The following is a 20,321-nucleotide window of genomic DNA, read 5'->3' as shown; positions in this document are numbered from 1 at the left end:
CCCGGACCGGTGCCCCCCATCACCGCGCCGCTGCGGCTCAGGCTAGGGTCGACCTGCAGGCCTGGGTGGCAAAACGTCGGGAAGCCGACGAGAAGGAACAAAGACACACGCTGTTTGAACGTATCCTTCTCCTCCCTTTCCCCCTGCGGGATTTTCACCTTCTTAGGGACAATCCTTTCGGGTTATCAGCCGAGCGCAGGCCTTCCTTCGCTCCGGGAAAGTTGGCGCTTTTCCTCCGCCTGCTCTCCATTGTGTTTGGGGCCCAAACCACAACGTCGCCAAACTTCCTGCAGGTGCCTCGAGCCCTTTCGGCCGCCCAGCGGGACGCTCCCGCTGGGCCCCGGGCGCGCAGCCAGCTGACCGCGGCGGGTCCAAACGGGCCCGCCGCCCCTTCCTGCACGGGTGACCCTGATCCGAGTCACCCCGAGGGCCCCGGGGGACGTCAAGCGGGATGGGGCGGCGGGGAGGAGGTTCGCCCGAGTCTCTAGACCGATCTCAGCGGCAGAACCGATTTCCCCCGCGGCTAAGCAGGCGGGATGCCCGAGGGGCAGGGAGGTTGGCCGCCAAGGACCGGCCACGGCAGCGCCCGGTGCCGCGAGAAGCGACGTGGCCCGGGAGAGGAAGGATGCCCCGGGGCCAACGGGGAAAACAAGCAGTGCGGCCTAGTGGAAAGAGCACAGACCTTGGCGTCACAGCGCTTGGGTTCCCATCCCGGCTCTGTCACTTCTCCCGCTCTCATCTGTCACCCTGACTTGTTCCCCTTATTCTTCTCCCCTCCCAGCCCCACAGCATTTATGTCCATATCTGTCATTTATTGATTTCTATTAATGTAGGTCCCCCGCCCCCAGACTATAAGCTCGTTACGGGCAGGGAACGTGTCTGCGTATTTTTGTATTGTACCCTCGCAAGAGCTTAGGCTGGCGTTGTGCACACAGCCTGAAGACGAGCTTACAACCTAAATATTGATGGCAAATTCAATTGGTGACCTTTAGCATTATACTGGATTTCTGATTGAAATCTGTGAAAATCAGAAAATGTCCCCGAAGCAGCTTGCGGATCATAAGACTAAGACCTGTAATTCATCGGGTAGTCGGAACTTAGGACGATTTTTGCAGTCATTTTGTAAAACTTTTTTGGGGGGGGAGGGAAAAAAATGAGCAAGGTGTTCTCTTCCATTAACGTTCAACCGCCCAAACCAGCTAGTCTTCGGTACCACCTTGCAGTCTGGTAGTGGTACTTGCCCACAACCCTGATGTTAACCTTCTCATCATATCCCTCCATCTCTATCTCGCCACCAACCCCTTTGCCCACGTCCTGCCTCTGGCCTGGGACGCCCTCCCTCTTCATATCCGACGGACCATCTCTCCCCACCTTCAGAGCCTCATTAAGAACCCCCTCCAAGAAGGCTTCCCCGACAAAGCCCTCATTTCCCCTTCTCCCATTCCCTTCTACGTCACCCTTGCGCCCTCTATTCACCCCTCCCTCAGCCCCACGGCACTTACCTACGTATCTGTAATATATCGATTTATATTAATGTCTTTCTCCCCATCGAGACTGTCGGCTCCTTGTGGGCAGGGAATGTGTTTATCAACTCCGTTAATACCGCACTCTCCCAAGCGGTTAGAATAGTGCTCTGCACAGGGTAAGAGCTCAGTAAATACGAGTGATTGACTGATTAGCCACCGGCAGCGTCGAAAGGACGCCCAGGCTTTGGGGCAGGTGGGGGGGAGGGAAGGGGGAGAGTGGCAGACCCTCACTGACCCCAGACCAGCCCATGCAACAGAAATGGGCTATTTCAGTGCTCTAGGAAGTCACCTTACAGAGCCCTCATCTTGCAGTCCCTTGAAAAGACCACATCTCCTTTTCTCGGGGGCCTTCTCCGATTTCTTTATTCCTCTCCCGACCCCCGTCCCACAGCCAGGATGAAAAAGCGACTCCTTGAAAAAAAACCAACCGCCACCCACACCCAAATACCCCTTTCAAGTTCTTTCGGGAACTACCCAATAACATCTTCGTCTTTGAAACGGGATTTCCTCCTCAATTAAACGGTCTCCCCGGTGGCGGCGGGGAGGCCGGGGGTCCCGAGGCCGGTCTGCTCGGTTTTACGAGCAGCTGACGGTGGCGTCGGGGGCTGCTTGCCTCGGTCTGCCTCCCTGGAGAGCGAGGAGGCCTGGTCGCCAGAGGGCTTGGAGAAGCTGGACAGAGAGAAGCCGGGCCTGCTTTCCATCAGGCGGGTGATGCCCCGTCCTCTCCCTCTGCCCAGCTTGGTCTTCGGTTTCGTCGACGGAGCGTCCCCTGGGAAGGCTGACACCAACGGCAGAGACGGTCACAATCTGCCCCAGGGTGGGAGCGCCGGCGGACCGACCGGTCGGTGACCTCGGGCGGATCCGGAGCCGAGGGGACGGGGACGAAAGCCCCGCATGTCTCGTTTGGAAAGCGCTGGGGGCCGGGGGGGAGAGGCACCACTTCAGAGCGCCCGTCATGCCCCACTCATTTAGCTTTCCACTGGGTTGAACTCCTAATAAGTCACCCCTATTTTGAGGAATTCTACATAAAGCGAAGAGGGAAAGGTGACGGGATGACTGGGAGAGGTCAGGAGACCGAGACCCATCCCCCGGCTCCCGGTGGAATCCAGATTTGAATCCAGAAAGCCCCACGGCGCCTGGGCTGGTGAGCAGGGAATGTGTTACACCGGACTCTCCCATGTGCTTAGTAGGATGCTCTGCAGACAGTGGGTGCTGCGATTGATTAGTTGCTAATTGGCTGGACTAATTGGCCGGAGTCTCCCCCCCTCCCAGGGACGGCCAGAGAGGGGAGGCCGGTGCAGTCGCTATACAAGATGCTTAGGGGGCACAGTCTTGACACAGAATGTCTAGAACTAGACTGGAAGCTTTTTGAGGGCAGGGATCGTCTCCATCACCTCGATCACACCGTCTTCTGCCAAGTGCTCGATACAGTACTTTGAACAGGGTAAACTGTCAGCTCCTCGAGGGCAGGGATTAGATCTACCCCTACCTTCACAGACCAGAGCAACAGGTCCCACATGGGGCTCACAGTCCAACCGGGAGGGAGGACGGGGACTGAATCCCAGGCCCAGAGAAGGGAAGTGACTCGTCCAAGGTCACAGAGCAGGTACCTGGCGGAGTCAGGATCAGAACCCCGGTCTTCCGGTCTCCCCAGGGCCACTGTAGCTTTCGGCACATAGTAAGCACTCGATAAGTACCACAGTTAGATCGACTGACAGCGGGCCAGGGCTCTGGGATGAAAAAGGAAGGTAGCGGACACCCAGAGGGACCGTACAGGCCAACAGGAGCCAGACGGGCAATGGTGCTGAGGAACTGCCCTTCAGGAAGGAGGCCGGCTGAGGGCTATCACGGGTGACGCCACGGCCTCACTCCCACATGTGGGTGTGACTTACCAGTGGAGGTGGACCCAGCCTGCTCTTGAGCAGAGTTGTGAAAACCGGGACTCTTGGCTCTCTGTTTCTATAAAGAGACGGGGTACAAATTCAGCATCGCCTTGCCGTTTCGGGGTGGAGAGCTCTCGTCTTCAGGAGACGCCTTGGGGTGGCTCTCACTTCTTCTTACCGGTAGGACCCGTCTCTCCCTATGCCACACATTCCCGCCTCGGGTCCCTCCTTAGAGGTCCATCTTCTCCTTGGCTGGCTGCCTGCCCAGCCAGCGACACGTGGCAGCCGGCAGGAGGCCTGAGGCCAGGGGAAACCAATCTACCTGTTCGTCCTCCCCTTCGGGTGCCCAAATTCAGACCGAAAGGGGAGAAGAGGCCAGTCCTCCGCGCGGAGGCCGGCGGGGGCTTTCGTTGAGAGATTCCGGAGTGACCCCCACGCGTCCAGACCACTCGGGTCACTCCCTCCCTCCCGTGGATCCTCTAGATTGTCGGCTCATGACGGGCAGAGGACGGGCTTGCTAATTCTGTGGCGCTGTCCCCTCCCGAGTGCTTCCTACAGTGCTCTGCCCGCAGCAGATAGATCCCACTGATGGACGGATGGAAAGATCGAGACTGTGTCCGTTATACTGTTCGACTGTCCTCTCCCAAGTGCTTAGTACACTGCTCTCCACAAGACAGATGATCAATAAATACGGCCGAATGGATAAGTGATGGATCGCTGGCTCCCGGCCGCCTCGGCTGCGCTCGGCGGCGAGAGATCCCGGAGGACACGGGCCGCCCGGCCGCCGGGGACCCTCCTCCGGGGCAGCTGGCGGAACGCGAGACTCCCGCACCCGCCGGCCCGCAGCACCCACCCCCGAGGGCTCACCTGGAAACGTCCGGCATCCACCACCACCGTCTTGGGATTGAGGTGCCCGCTCGGCTCGTAATCTTGGAGCGGCACGTGGGCTTGGGTCAGGGTGATGCCGAACAGCGTGGCCAGAGAGTTGCTGATGCAGTACCTGGGGACGGCCAGAGACCCGACACAAGATTACTTCCACCGGGTCTTCCCTCATACCTGTAATTCTGTCCACATCTGCAATTTATTTACTCTATCATTTCTATCAATGTCTGTCTCCCCTCTAGACTGTAAGCTCATGGCGGACAGGGAATGTGCCTGTTTACTGTTATATTTTACTCTCCCAAGCGCTTAAGACAGTGCTCTGCACACAGTAAGCGCTTAATAATATGAATGAATGAATGACAATTGTGGTATTTGTTAATCACTTACTATGTGACAAGCACCGTACCGAGCACTGGGGCAGTCACAAGAAATAGGGTTGGCCACAGTTCCTGTCCCACGTGGGGCTCACAGTCTCAATCCCCATTTGTCATATGAGGGAACTAAGGCCCACGCCACTTCGAGACAGTGGAGTTCAGGTGGCCAGACTGGTTTGCTAGATAGTGAAAAGATAAAATATACACTATTAGGCTGAGGCAGATATAATGTCCTTTCTAGGTTCAGCATGACCTAGTGAAAATACTTCGGGCCTGGGTTCTAATCCCGGCTCTGCCACTTGGCTGTTGTGGGACCTTGGGCAAGTTACTTCACTTCTCTGTGGCTCCGTTTTCTCAATTTTAAAACGGGGATTCAATACCTGTCCTTCCTCGTATGTAGACCGTGAGTCCCTGTGAGACAAGGGGCTGACAGGATTAATCTGTACGTACCCCAGCATTTAGGACAGTGCTTGACACGTAGTAAGTGCATAGCAAATACCATAATTATCCTTGTGATTTACCAAAATTAGAAGAATATATTGCAGAAAAAAAGGCAACCAATCATAAACTGCCTTTGCTCCATTTTTGCCCAGAAAGAAAAAGCCAACGAGGCTTAAGAAAACATTTAGATACTAGGAGCCTCCATAAATTAAAAAAAGTGCCTGGAAGGATTTGAATCCCACCCAGAACAATGTTTCTGTAAAATGTAAACCCACAGCATGAGTATTGAAAAAAAACAGAGCAAAAACAGGGAATTGCCAAAATAAACAATAGGTCTAAAAAAATGAAATCAGAAAACAGCATGGCCTAGTGGAAAGAGACCAAGCCTGGGAGTCACAAGGTTGTGGGTCCTAATCCCGCCTCTGCCACTTATCCGCTGTGGGACCGCGGGCACGTCACTTCACTGGGCCTCAGTTACCTCATCTTTAAAACGGGGATTAAGACTGTGAGCTGACTTGATTGGCTTGTATCTATCCCAGTGCTTAGTACAATGCCTGACACATAGTAACTGCTTAACAAATACCATTAAAAAAAAAGGATCGGGGGGAAAAAAAAAACCCTATGAATCCAGTGGACAACGTAGAAAACTCTTGTGCTCCCCATACAGATGTATTTCCTCTTCCCTTCAAACTTACGCAGTCTTCTTGCAAACTGCTAGAGCACAGAATAGGATATCGTTTTCTTCATGCCACTTACACCTGTAAATGAAATACCTTGTACTTTAGAACATCTCTGAAACTGGAGACAATAGTATTTATCGAGCGTCTGTCTACAGAGCACTACCCTAAGAGGTTGGGAGAGTACAAAAGAATTAGCTAACATTCCCCCTGTCTTACGAACTGCCGGGTGGGGGAATTTCAGATAGGAGAAAGGAGGAAAAAGTGATTAAATATGTGAGTTAGTGCTTAAGAAACAGGGTGTTTATGTTCAAAAATGCTACAGGCGGCATAGAAGTGCCGAACAGGCAGCGGAGGGATAAAAGCCAGTGAGGTTCAAAATTAATCAGGGACGCCCTCCTGGAGGAAGTGTGATTTCAGAAGGGTTTTGACAATAAGGAGAGCTGTGGTCTGTAATTTGAGGGGGAAAGGTGTGAGCAGTTGAAGATGGCAGTTGGAAAGGGAAGAAGAGTGGGCCCAAGAGTTTAGATGGAAAGAAGGGATAAGGGCAGAGGAGAAAGGAGAGATTCTGGGGGAGCTCGGATAGCTTTACGACTGGGCTACCACAAGCAAGATGTTTGGTGCCAAAATATTTGTTTTGACTGGATAAATTAAGCTTTGACACACTCATTGGCTTATCTTCTGTTTGACTGCATCTTTGTGCTGCTATGAGAGAAGACCGTATGACCCCGGGTTTAGGTGGGATTTATCCTACAACATAAAACTAAAATAAAAACCCTTCATTTTATTGGTAGAAAAAGGTTATTTCCAAAGGAAAAGAGGTAGATGGTTAATGAAAATACAAACAACATCAAGTGTTAAAACACAGCTCGGTAGCACACCTTTGGGAGAAAATCTTGACTAAGGCACCAATTGACTGAACTACTTTCTTCAAGTGTCCCAATTTGTCTGGGTGGATTCAAAATTCAACGAAAGATAAGCGAGTTGACCTGAACGAGTTTAGTGCGGCGCATCTGTTCGACGAGGAATGATGACCCAAATCTCTAGACTTCAGGCTCTTATAGGCAGGCAACGAGCCTACCAACTCTGTTATGTTGTCCTCTCCCAAGTGCTCAGTGCTCTGCACACAGTAAGTGCTCAACAAATGCCACTGATTGACTGACCCTAATAGGCAATAAGGAAGGCCAAGTTCGGACCTCGGAGTTGATCCAATCTGCACATCTGCCCATTTCAGAACCAGGCTAATATATCACATCACTGCAGAAACTCAACTTCAAATATTTTAAAAATCAAAGCCAAATGTAGAGGATTTTGGCAACTCTCCAGAGGTGTAGCCTATTTCTTATCTTAACTTGAAACCAAAAACTTGTATAATACTTTCTATTGTCTAACTGCCCTCCGAAGATAGTAATGTATACACTAATTCCAGGGAACATTTGTTCCTGTTTCCTCTTGTGACCTAAATTTGTTTGGTACTTTTAAAAACATAAGGGTCCGAAGCCATTTTACACAACTCCACTGACCCGTGGAAATATGGCAGTACTGGGCAGATCCCAGGGCATTCAAAGCTTATGACCCATGTTTTTCCTAGGTACAGCACGGCCTAACAAAAAGATTTCGGGCCTGGGAGTCAGAGGACCTGGGTTCTAATCCTGACTCGGCCACTCACCTGCTGGGCAATTGACCTTGGGCAATTCACTTCACTTGTCTGTGCCACAGTTTCTTCAAAGGAAAAATGGGAATTCCCTATTTGTTCTTCTTCCTATTTAGACCATGAATCTCCTGTGGGACAGGGACTGCGTCTGACCTGATTCACTTGTATCTACCCCAGCGCTCTGAACATAGCAAGCCTTTAATAAATACCATCGTTATTATTATTATACCTAACGTGCTTAAATTCCCTATACTGTCACACCATTTAACATGTAGCTTGAGAAGCAAAACGGGAGTAACACCTAAACCACTGAGAAGGTACTGTCCTAAAGCCCCTCCTCCCGGAAAAAATGGAATTTCACCGCGTTGGCGGTTCTTTCCTCTCTTCCTGTTGCGGCTGTGATATCACAATTTTCCCCTTTGAGCCCGGCAGAAAGTTTCAGTCGGCTCGAGAAATGCCGTCACTTCCTCCGGGGACTAATTACAGGAACGGAGAGGAGGAAGAGTCACAGGAAGAGCAGAGACACCCACCCTCTTTCCCCCAGCAGGCAAGAAGGGGCAGGAAAGCCAGACAGTACCTCGTGTTGCTGGAATAATCCCACAGGGACACCTCCAGAAGATTCTGCACCCAGGTCTTGGAGGCTTCCTTCTGAAGCTTTTTCTGATATATCATCAGTACCAAATCCTCAACGAGAAGAAGCTCCAGCGGGGGTGTGGATTCTACAGTGGGAAAAGAGCAAGCAGCACCGGTGGGGCGGGCTCCAAAAACCCATCATCACCTGGCAGGAGCTGGGGAGGGAGCGAGAGCAACCGGCAGACCGACGGGATTGTTAGGATTTCTCACCTGCTTCCTCTCCCATGCGCTTCAGACACCAGTTGACTCTAAACCAATCGTCAGACTGTAGGAGGGGGAAGAGAGAAAGGTTAATTTCGCTCCCGGGCATTGGCTGCACTCTTTCTCTGACGGTCCTGCTGCTCAAGATCTCAAGATCCTCGAGATCTCGGAGCTAGCCTTCCGGGATTTGCAGAGGGAATGGCCGGTAGAAATTAAAAATGAGGGTTGTTGGGAGAGCGCTCCATTTCGGCGGACAGGCCTCCTTTTTCAGGTCTCCAAATTCTACACAGATGAAGGTCTGTAGAGCACAGGCCCGGGGTCAGGAAGAACTGGGTTCTAATCCCAGCTCTCCCACTTGTCCGCTGTGTGACCGTGGGCAAGTCACTTCACTTTTCTGGGCTTCAGTTCCCTCTGCTGTAAAAATGGGGATTAAGTCTGTGAGCCTCATTTGGGGCAGGGACCCCACCGCTTAGTACAGTGCCTGGCCCACAGTAAGCTCTTAACATATACCATAAAAAAAATAGAACACAATCCAGGCCATGCCAAACAAATGCCACCCTGGGCCTTGGTGCAAAGCCAGAGAAAGCGAAGGCCAGTAGGCAAATGTCTGGCCTGCTGGGCGGGAAGAAAGAGACCAACAAGGAGATGATGTAATCGAACAATGATATCTATTGAGCGCTCACAATGGGCAAAGCACTGTACTAAGTGCTTGATGTAGTTATCTCCCTGTGCCTCAGTCTCCCTCTAGAGACCAGATGGATTTGGAAAGAGACTTTACACCTACCTCCATTAACGTTAGGAATGAAATAATTGCAAGGAAAGAAACAACGTGAGCTTCCTAGAGCCTATGGCTCTCTCTAGTTTAGCCTCATCTCTCTCCTATTTCTCTCCAAACTTAAGTGAGGTGTTGGCTTCACCCGCTGCCTCCACTTCCTCTCCTCCGATTCTCTCCTTGACCCCCTCCAATCTGGCCTCCGTCCCCTTCACTCCACCGAAACCGCCCAAGGTCACCAATTATCTCCTTTTCTTGACAAATCCATCCAGTGACCTCTACTCCATCCTGATCCGCCTCGACCCCTCAGCTGCCTTTGACACCGAGTCTCCCCCTCTAGACTGTAAGCTTCTTACGGGCAGGGAACATGCCTACCAACTCTGTTATACTGTCCTCTCCCAAGTTCTAAGTACAGTGCTCTGCACACATCAATAAATACCACTGATCGATTTTTATGGGTGTGGTGTTTCTCGTTCGTCTTCAAGAGGGCCGTTTTGTAACTGCTTAAGTTTACCTTGCAATAGATAAGTGGCCAGTCGCCTTGATTTGGGTGAATGAACTGATAAAAGTTGCGTATCACGGTTCTGAAGTCACCTCCGGACAGATGAAAGTTAGAAATGGGAATCTTATGAGTAGTATCACCTTGTGGGAAGAAAGAGACAATGGGAAAGAATCTCAATCATGCCGAAAGAGCAAACATTGCGATTCGGTGTTTTGTTTTAGGTTCGGCTACCGCACGAGCGGGCTCTGTCGTTTTTCAGAGATATTTACATGGTCAGGAAAAAAAAAATGCCATTGATTGAATTCACAGATGAATTCTCCACCAAAACTCTCCACCTCTTTCCAGAATGCCCCAAACTGACTTTTTCAAATCATAGGTTTCACTCCCTCTGCACCACCTCTAATTCTGAAAAATGTTTAACAGCCTTCTCCTCAAACAACCAGTTAGGGTCTCCATTAACATATGCACTTGGGAAATTCCAGAGCACTTTCATAAAAGGAAGGCTACCTTTTTCTCACAGATGACCACTGAAAATACATAGTTATAACCCCCATTAGTGGTAAACAAAATGGCCGTGAGGCTAAGTACCGTTTGACTCGAAGACTCTTTTAGAATCTTCTCCCTCTCTAGGCTGTAAGCTCATTGTGGGCAGGGAATATGCCTGTTTGTTGTTTATATTGTAATAATAATAATTACAGTATTTATTAAGCACTTACTGCGTGTTAATCACTGTTCTACGCACCGGGGTAGATATAGGGTAATCGGGTTGTCCCACGTGGGGTTCACATTTTTCCCCCATTTTACAGATGAGGTAACTGAGGCCCAGAGAAGTTAAGTGACTTGCCCCAGGTCACACAGCAAGCAAGTGGCGCAGGGGGGATTAGAAGCCACGTCCTCTGACTCTCAAGCCCGTGCTCTTTCCACTTGTACTCTCCCAAGTGCTTAGTACAGTGCTCTGCACACAGTAAGCGCTCAATAAATGCGACTGAATAAAAATGAGTTAACGTCCCAGCTACACGATTCATTTTTTTACCAATGAGTCTACCAACTCTGATGTATTGGACTCTGCCAAGGATTTAGTACAGTGCTCTGTCCAGTTAGGGCTCAATAAAAACCACCGATCGATGGACTGAATTGTGCGAATTTTGTCCTTGTGAGGCGGCCTGCGAGAAAGAGGAGTTTTATAACGGCTAGCAAAACCTCCTCCTGGGCTTTTCATTTCAGCTGTAAATCCAGCAGGACCCCAAGCCTACGGAAAAGCCGTAGGCTTTTCCGTTCCTTAGCTGACAGCGCCACAAAAAGATCTGGTTGCGGGTCCCGCGCTGCGAGAGCGCGCGGGAGTGACGTACCTCATGGGTATTTCTAGGAAGCACACGCGTTCCAAAACGCGGAGGTAGGTCAGATGGCATCCTCGCAGCGCTTGGCAGGCCCTCCCAGAAGTAAAGTAATTCAACTAACTACTCAAGTACAAGTCTTTTATCGCTCATCCAAATGCTAATTTGCCCAACGTGCTAGAAATATCTGAAACTTCCTCTGCTAATCAAACCGGGGGGGGGGGGGGGGGGATCCTGGATTGGACAGGATTTCGGTTGCCATGAAGACAGACGATATTCGAGTTCATTCCCTTCACCTACTTGGGTGGTACGTTTCCCCAGTGTGACAACACAAATTGACAGTTTTTAATAGCATGTGCCCTCCGTGGCATATTCTAGAGATTTCCAATCTTTTAAAATAAGAAAGTCTTAATTGTCTTTTAATTTTTAAGACAGTGAAGCAGTTTCCGTAAATCCTAATTCAAAGAATTGAAGTCGTTTTTCCCCCTCCATAAGAAGACATAGGGTTAATTTCACAATAAAAAGGAACTAAATAATAGAGGTCAGAGAGAATGGATAGTAATCATTCTAGCCTATTACACCAATTTAGACATGTTTTCAGTCATTTCACTCCGAGGGGCAGGAGCTGATCTGACCAAACCCCTCCCCAAATCGATCAAGTGATTAATGGATTAATTCACGACTCCCTTCCCCGTCTCTTTTATTACTTCTCTGATCTCCCTTTCCTCTGTCTTTTGCTGACTGGATCGATCGTATTTATTGAGCACCAACTTGTGGATCGATCGTATTTACTGAGCACTTGGGACACTCAATCGTCTTGGAACGCTCACTTTGTGCAGAGCCCTGTACCAAGCGATTGGGAGAGGACAACACAATATAACAGACACATTCCCCGCCCACAGTGAGCATACGGTCTAGGGGGAGACAGACATTACAATAAATTACGGAAATGGACCTTAGTGCTGTGGGGCGATTTACGTATCCACTCAAAGGGGTGAGCAGAGACGGACAGGACACAGGGCACGGTATATCGCTGCACTGCTGGAAGGCGCAGGCTGCCGGGTCACCCTGGGGCAGTTTCGGGGTACGAGATCCTGCCCCGGGGCGACCCGCTCTGGGCCACAGCCATTCCGATCCACCGTGGGCCGGGTAAACCCTCCCGTTTCAGGCGGCCGGCCACCTGTTCCGCGGCCCCGGTACCTACCCTGATCCTCGGTGACTCCCCTGGCTGAAGATCCCCTTGACCCAGAATGGATCCCCCCAGGCGGCCTTTGGACTTCACCAGCCCCATCCGGACCACCAGGCCGCCACCTTGTCGGATGGGGAAAGGTGGGTCAAATGAGCAATTGTCAGGGCTCCTTAAAAGTAAGATACGGCTGCAAAATCAAGGCCTAATTTATTGCATCAAAGGGTCTTATAGAACACAACTGAGCTCACAGCGTTCACAGCCAAATTCTTTAGTTGGCTGAGGACTGACTCAGACTGACCAACTGACTGGTGAACACAAAGTCTTTGGGTGAGCGAATTTTCAGTAGCAAAGACCCCGTGGTCACCGCAGACGCTTGGTGGCTATCTCTCTGCCACGGGCCAGCAGTGACCGAAGCAGCCTGGCCTGGTGGAAAGAGCACGGGCCTGGGAGTCAGAGGCCTGGGTTCTAATCTCAACTCTGTCAAACACCTGCTGTGGGACCACGGTCAAGTCACTTCACTTCTCTGTGCCTAAATTACCTCATCTGTAAAATGGGGATTAAGACTGTGAGCCCCCATGGGACAGGGACTGTGTCCAAACCGGTTACCTGGTATCTACCCAGCGCTTAGACCAGTGCTTGGCACATAGAAAGCACTTAACAGGTACCATAATTGTGATTATTCTGCACCCCCAATGGGAAGGGGGCCTGGCTTAGGGACAGTCCCCCCCCTACCAGAGCAGCATCTGAACGTCATCTAACCCCCAAATCCAGCAGAGCGAAGCCCACCAGCCAGAGGAGAGCACTTACTTTAAATTAAGACACCATTGGGAATTAACTAATTTTGTTGTAACAAGGTTTTACTTTTTCACTTGGGACTGAAAACAGGATTTTATCATTAAAAAGACTCTACAAGAAACGATGAACTGCAAAAGACTGTAACGGCGAGTTTCGCCAGTCTTAGTGAATCATCACTGCTAAGAAAATCACTTTGGCCCCGACCAAATTATAAGCCACTCTAACCTCCCTCTCCCCTCTTGCCGAGTTTTAACCCCCTGCTTTCTATCCCCCAAGCATGTTTTTCCCAGGAAGAGTGGGGCTCTAACTTCTCGTTTGTTTATGAAGCTCCAGGCCTGCTTTTTCCACCAGACTTCCAATCCACGGAAGGCTCTCCCACCTCCCTACCCTGCGTTTCGATAAGCTGGAACCCCCTTGGCTCCTTTAGGATGCTCATTTGCCCACATGATGAGGCCTCCACTGGTTAGGCTTGTTGGGAGACTTGTGCATGGAGTGGTGGTGGGAAGGCAAGGGGAGATGTTGCTTTGGGAGTCCGGGAAGACGTCACGGGCTATACTGAAACCAGACACCGTGTGGCTTCTTATGTGAGGAAACCCTAGTAAATTCTTGGGAGTTTTTGCGGGCTGAAACGTGCTGAAACGTCCGTCTTCGCTGACGCATAGGTCCCGCTGCTCAGTCTGTTGAACCTGGGTCTACTAAGGGGCAGCTTTAATGACCAGCAGCATCACCTGGGCTTTAAGACCCACCCGGTCTTTCATACTCACTTGCCGCCTGGCAATGGAATCGGAAGCCTCGGGGAACCTCTCCTAGAATAAACCAAACACGGGCAGGATTACTATGCCAGAAGCACTCCGTCTCCCACTCCCAAACCCACTGCTTTTTTATGGTATCTGTTAAGCGCTTACTCTGTGCCAGGCACTGTACTATGCGCTGGGGTAGATACAAGATGATCAGGTCGGACACGATCCATGTCCCACGTGGGGTTCACAGTCTTAACCCCCATTTTACAGGTGTGGGAACTGAGGCGCATGCCTGGAAGCCAGCCCGACACACCCCTGCCCTCCCTCTCCTTTTTCCCTTCCCTCCCCTCCCCTCCAAAACCTTTCCCTTCCTGATGGCTTACCGGGGTCTATAAAGCTATGGAACTGCTCCATAATTCCCTCCTGTAGGGAATACTTAATGCAGCCAATCTCACACGGGAGGAAGCGCTCTGTACAGTGAGGAGGCAGCTCACCGTGGCTAAATATATTCAAGAAATAAAATGTTCTTTCAAGCACATCTGAAAGAATAAATAGGCAAGTCAAAGGACTGGAATCGGATCATTCCCTAAGTCTGTACCATCCCTCGAATCCCTCTTTTGGGTCTTTGACTTAAAAAATTAAAAGTTATGAACAATCCACATTTCCGTGGTGAGTTTTTGGCCATCTGCTCAAGGCGAGCTTCCATTCTCTCAGGTTTAACTACTTTGTCAGCTTAGGGCTCTGGTCTCCCCTACCGGATTATCCACCCCTCAATGGTGTTTACTGTTACGCTGTCCTCTCCCAAGTGTTAAGCACAGTGCTCTGCACACAGTAAGTACCACCGATGAGGTTCATGCCCCCAGAGCAAGTCACCGAACTTTTAATTCCTCCACTTCTCAACTTGCAGAGTTTGGGAAGTACTATTTGCCACTTAGATCATCTTTGCATTCCTTCATATCCTTTGATCCAAGCACTTTAATACATGTCAGGTAGCGTTTTATTTAACACACTATGGTTCCCGGGAGCATTCAAACTCAACAACGCAATTGCTTTTTGGGTGACTCTACCCTCATCAGTCTTCAGAGACAGACTGTCCATATCGGGAAGCAAATTCTGCTGAGCAGACGTGGGCAGATAGGCTGGCCCAGGTATCTCCGAGGAGGCTGTAGCACATTTCTAGGGCCGGGAGAAAACAAAAAAAGAGAGAAAGACAGTTAATCACCAAATCTTGTCAGAGATTACAATAAGCCGCTGCCTTATCCTCTCTCCCGGTAACACGGAATGTGCCTAATGCCCAGCTCAAAAGGAATCCAGTGAATTCTGAGGGCAGAAAAGATTGGAACGTCTCAAAGTTCCCTTCTTTATTTAGCCTATTGATTTACTTTTGCCTCTTTTTGCTCAAGAATCCCTCCCCGTTCTCGATTGCTGCTGTGAACTTGTGGTGGGTAGGGAATGTGTCCGTTATGTATTTTTTTAATATTTATATATCGATATCGTCAATTTATTTCTATTAATGTCTGTCTCCCCCTGAAGACTGTGAGCTCGTTGTGGGCGGGAATGTGTCTGTTCTTATACTGTACGCTTAGTAGAGTGCTTTGCACACAGTAAGTGCTCAATAATTATGATTGAAAGAATGAGTGAATTGTGTTGTACTCTCCCAGGCGCTTAGTAGAGTGCTCTGCACCCAGTAAGTGCTCAATAAATATGACTGATTGCTGCACGCCAAGCCAGTGTTCACCGTTATGGCCTCCACATTTACCACTTTGCTTGGACAACCACAGTGGGGAGTTGACAACCACAGAACGATACTTAGGACCCAGAATATAAGTCAGAGTCTAATCTGCAAACACATTTTTCATGAAAGGATGTGTAGTTCACTTAACCAACCTGGCAAAAAAACAATTTTTAAAGAACTTGGACTATTTCTATTCCTCATTCTTAATCCCAACTCTACATCTGCCTTTAGAACCACTGTGCTTCAGTAGCGGTCACGCACTTACCGAATACCCATCGGCTGCACAGAACAGAGAAAGTGACATGTTCCCTACCCACACCAACCTTACATCCCAGTGGGGGAGACGGACGTAAAACCTGTCTACCAATTCTGGGGTACTGTACTCTCACAAGCACTTCGTACGGCGCTCTTCACACAGCATGCGCTCAATAAATACCTTTGATTGAATGACTGGCTGATGACCAAAGTAAGCAAAGAAAATACCTAAGCGAACAACAGATTAAGCATATTCATAAAAATGCTCAGGAGGGGGTCTAAAGGCACAAGGGTCGGAGATTGCGGGTGGGTTTGTACGAGCTGGAAGGTTGGGAATTAGTCAGGGAAGGCTTGATGGAAGAGGTGGGATCCTGGCATCCCCAAAGACAAATAAATCTATGAGACACAGGGTCTGAAGAACACAAACTCTCCTCTGCACCTTCAACTGTCCCACATCGGTTTTTAATCAATTCCAATCAGGGTGTTTTGGTAGGGTTTCCATAATGTGCCACACAAACGCACCTGCCTTACTAAACCAGAAGCCTTTGCAAAATGAAAAATCTCCTGGAGACTCATTTTTTTAAAAAACTAGTTTAACATTTCCAAGAAGTATCCTGAAGAAGACTAGAATGTAGCCACCCCCCCCCCCCCTCCAAGTACTGCAGGATGTGTGCACTGGGTTTAGCAGTTCCTTAAGATCTAAGAATGGAATCTTCTTACTTGGAGGGGAGGGACAAGTGGGAGGAAATGTGGCGTAATGAAATTCAAGCCGAAGGAGCACAAGTTTTATTTTTCTTCTATAGGTTCCTGCATCTCCTGTACATATATATATATTCATATATATTCTCTCTCTCACACACACACTCACACAAATGTCTCCAAAATCTTCTGGGTGTGACATCCCTCTTATCTGCTACTTTTGCAAGATTCATACCTAACTAGACTCGGCTCTTCCATAATGGGTGTTATCGAGAGGCATTTTGGACAGAATGCTGTCGGGGAATTAGGAAATGTTCTTGCAAAAACACACACAATTGGCAGAAAACGCGAAGCCGGATGAAACGGTCGCCTGCACTCAAGCGGTTCTTACTTTAACGCAAGCTGCCCTTACCGTGGGGCTTAGCAAGAATGTAACCCCATTTTGGGAGAACCAGGGATAAAAGGAGACAAAAAATCCTACCGGGAAGGCTGGCAGTCATTGCCCAGTGGCCAGCAAGCAGATTTTTGGGGGGGCGATGATGTGGTGGCCAGCAAGCAACTGAAGTTACTGGGCACAGAGGAGTGGGCCCCCGGGGCGAAGCTGTGGCTACTAGTCACCAGAGACAGCAGGGCCCCAATGCGGGTAAGGCCAAGACCATCCCAGAAAACCTGCCTTGGGACTATTTTATTTTTATAACACCAAAGCTGAATTCCAGATGGCTTCTGTTTACTTTCAACACTGAGGAGAACCGAGGACACTTCAGCAGTCCAGGCCCAAAATTCCAACTCCACTGAAATCACCGAAGGGATCGATCATTAGGGTTCAAAAACAGTTAGCCACCCCGTCGGTCCGGGAGTGGAAGGACCTGGATTCTAATCTCGGCACTCCCACTCGCCTGCTGTGTGATCTTGCTTGTGTCACAACATCTCTGGGCCCCGGCTTCCTCGTCTAAACAGTTGTCCTCCCTTCCTGTTAGATTTTGGGCCCCAAGGATATCGGGAACTGTGGTCTGATCTGATTGTACTGTGTCTACCCCAGTGCTTGGCATAGAGTAACCACTTAAAACACATGACTGTTATTATTACCTGCTTCTCAGGGGACTTCCCCAGATTGGCCTTCCACTCGCGAGCCATCTCCACGTATTTCTCCCTTTCCTCCTCCGTTAGCAACTTCGGGAGAGGGGAGGACAAGGGCCGGGGTGAAGAGAAAAGGGAGAGGTGAAAATAACAAAAAAAAACACCCAACCCCAAACACAAGGTGAAGACAGAAAAATGTTTAAATGGGCCAAATTGGAAAGACACGAGCCTCGATTCCCAGATGCTCCTTTTCCTCCCCTAAAAGCCAGAGGCCGGGATAGAGGACACAGGGACCGGGGTGGGGGCATGGAGGAACTCGAGATTGGAGGGGACGGGGCGCTGGTGATGAGGAAGGGGAAAGTACTAGGAGGATGGGGTTATGGAGGGAGGTGGGATGGAGGGAGGTGAGATGGAGAGGGGTGGGATGGAGGGAGTTGGGAGGGAGTTGGGATGGAAGGGGGCTGGATGGAGGGGGGCCGGATGGAGGGGGTTGAGATGGAAGGGGCCAGATGGAGGGGGTTAGGATGGAAGGTGCTGGGATGGAGGGGACTCAGGGATTCAAGGGGACTCAGGGATGGAAGAGGGACAGGGATGGAAGGAGGATAAGGATGGCAGAGGGAGGGGATGAAAGGGGGACGGGGAGGAAAGGGGGATAAGGATGGAAGAGGGACGGGGATGAAAGGGGGACGGGGAGGAAAGGGGGATAAGGATGGAAGAGGGACGGGGATGAAAGGGGGACGGGGAGGAAAGGGGGATAAGGATGGAAGAGGGACGGGGATGGAAGAGAGACAGGGAGGAAAGGGGAATAAGGATGGAAGAGGGACGGGGATGGCAGAGGGACGGGGATGGCAGGGGCTCCGGGAAGGAAGGGGCTGAGAGATGGCAGGGGCTCAGGGAAGGAAGAGGGCCAAGGACGGCAGGGGCTGAGAGATGGAGGGGGGCTGAGGGCCGGCGGGCGGGGGCGGGGGCGGGGGCGGGGGCGGGAGCGGTCCCGGGGGCCAGGGCGCCCGCCCCGCCCTGCCCTCACCCCCCAGTCGGCCGAGCAGAGCGGGATGGCGTCCACCACGCGGGACACGGCCAGGCCCTGCCGCCGCAGCTCGGGCATCTTCTCCAGCACGAAGAAGTAGTAGGCGTTGCGGGTGGGCCGGCGGTTGGGCATGGCGACGGCCACGGCCACGGGACGCCTCGGGCCCCGCCGACCCCGCCGCACGTGGCCCGCCGCCTGCCCGTCGCCTAGCAACGGCGGGATTCCCGCCCGCCCTCGCGCCGGCCGGCGGCGCTCGGCCAATCGGCGGGCGCCGAGGGGCGGCCCGCACGGGGCGGGGACACGTGCGCCGAGGCCGGGCCCGGCCCTGACGCCATCTTGGGGCGCCTCCGCCTCATGTCTACACTCCCTCTTCATCCTCACGATCAACCTGTTTATTAAACGCCTACCGTGTACCAAACACTGTTCTAAACGCTGGGGCAGATCCAGGGTCATCAGGTGGTCCCACACGGGGCTCCGTCTTCATCCCCATTTGACAGATGAGGTCACTGAGGCCCAGAGAAGCGAAGTGACGCGCCCTCAGTCCCACAGCCGACAAGTGGCAGAGCCGGGATTCGAACCCATGACCTCTGACTCCCACGCCCGGGCGCTTTCCACTGAGCCACGTTGCTTCCCTGGGCAACTTAATAATAATGATGTTGGTATTTGTTAAGCGCTTACTCTGTGCAGAGCACTGTTCTAAGCGCTGGGGGTGATACAGGGTAATCAGGTTGTCCCACGTGAGGCTCACAGTTAATCCCCATTTTACAGATGAGGGAACTGAGGCACAGAGAAGTTAAGTGACTTGCCCAAAGTCACACAGCTGACAAGTGGCAGAGCCGGGAGTCGAACCCATAACCTCTGACTCCGAAGCCCAGGCTCATTCCACTGACACCACCGTTATTATTATTATTACCGTTATTATACTATTTCTTAAATGCTTACTATGCGTCAGGCACTGGCCAAAGCGCTGGGGTGGATACGGGCAAATTGGGCCAGACACAGTCCCTGTCCCATAATGATGACACCCCCGTTATTAATATTGTTTTTATGCTACTTCTTAAGCGCTTACTATATGTCAGGCACTGGCCTAAGCGCTGAGGTGGATACGGGCAAATTGGGCCGGACACAGTCCCTGTCCCATAATGATAACACCACCGTTATTATTATTATTTTTGTTGTTATTGTGCTATTTCTTAAGCGCTTACTTTGTGTCAGGCACTGGCCTAAGCGCCGAGATGGATAAAGGCAACTTAGGCCAGACACAGTCCCTGTCCCATAATGATAACACCACCGTTATTATTATTATTGTTGTTATTATTGTGCTATTTCTTAAGCGCTTACTATGAGTCAGGCACTGGCCTAAGCACTGAGGTGGATACAGGCAAACTAGGCCAGACACCGTCCCTGTCCCATAATAATAATACCACTATTATTATTAGTATGGTGTTTGTTAAGCACTTACTATGTGCCAAGCACCAGACTAAGCGCTGGGGTGGATACGGGCAAATTGGGCCGGACACAGTCCCTGTCCCATATAATAATACCACTATTTTTATTATTCTATTATTATTATTGTTAATGTAGTATTTGTTAAGTGATTACTATGTGCCAGGCACTGGATTAAGCGCTGAGGTGGATACAGGCAAATTAGGCCAGACACAGTCCCTGTCTGATAATAATGATATGACTATTATTATTATTCTATTATGGTATTCGTTAAGCACTTACTATGTGCCAAGCACTGTTCTAAGTGCTGGGTAGATACAAGGTAATCTGGCTGTGGGGCTGATCAACTGTGGGGCTCGCAGTCTCAATCCCCATTTGACAGATGAGGTCACTGAGGCCCAGAGAAGTGAAGTGACTTGCCCAAGGTCACAGAGCAGACAAGTGGTAGAGACAGCCTCTCATATATATTATTCAATCGA

At 50.6% G+C, this 20,321-nt stretch overlaps 1 protein-coding gene across 1 annotated transcript; it reads right to left on the bottom strand.

The window, feature by feature from the left end:
- Positions 1 to 1,871: 1,871 nt before the first annotated feature.
- On the bottom strand, positions 1,872 to 18,528 carry MAEL (maelstrom spermatogenic transposon silencer). The gene is given in 12 exon segments (NM_001291856.1): positions 1,872 to 2,304; positions 3,419 to 3,485; positions 4,277 to 4,409; positions 5,802 to 5,864; positions 8,015 to 8,156; positions 8,281 to 8,335; positions 9,558 to 9,685; positions 13,628 to 13,669; positions 13,987 to 14,142; positions 14,671 to 14,779; positions 17,379 to 17,462; positions 18,397 to 18,528. Coding segments are annotated over 12 exon segments (1,374 nt in total). The 3' UTR covers positions 1,872 to 2,041.
- Between the last annotated feature and the right edge of the window lie 1,793 nt (positions 18,529 to 20,321).

This window comes from Ornithorhynchus anatinus, chromosome 16 (assembly GCF_004115215.2).
Source record: "Ornithorhynchus anatinus isolate Pmale09 chromosome 16, mOrnAna1.pri.v4, whole genome shotgun sequence".
NCBI lineage: Eukaryota > Metazoa > Chordata > Mammalia > Monotremata > Ornithorhynchidae > Ornithorhynchus > Ornithorhynchus anatinus.
This window is presented reverse-complemented; position numbering and strand designations above follow the sequence as displayed.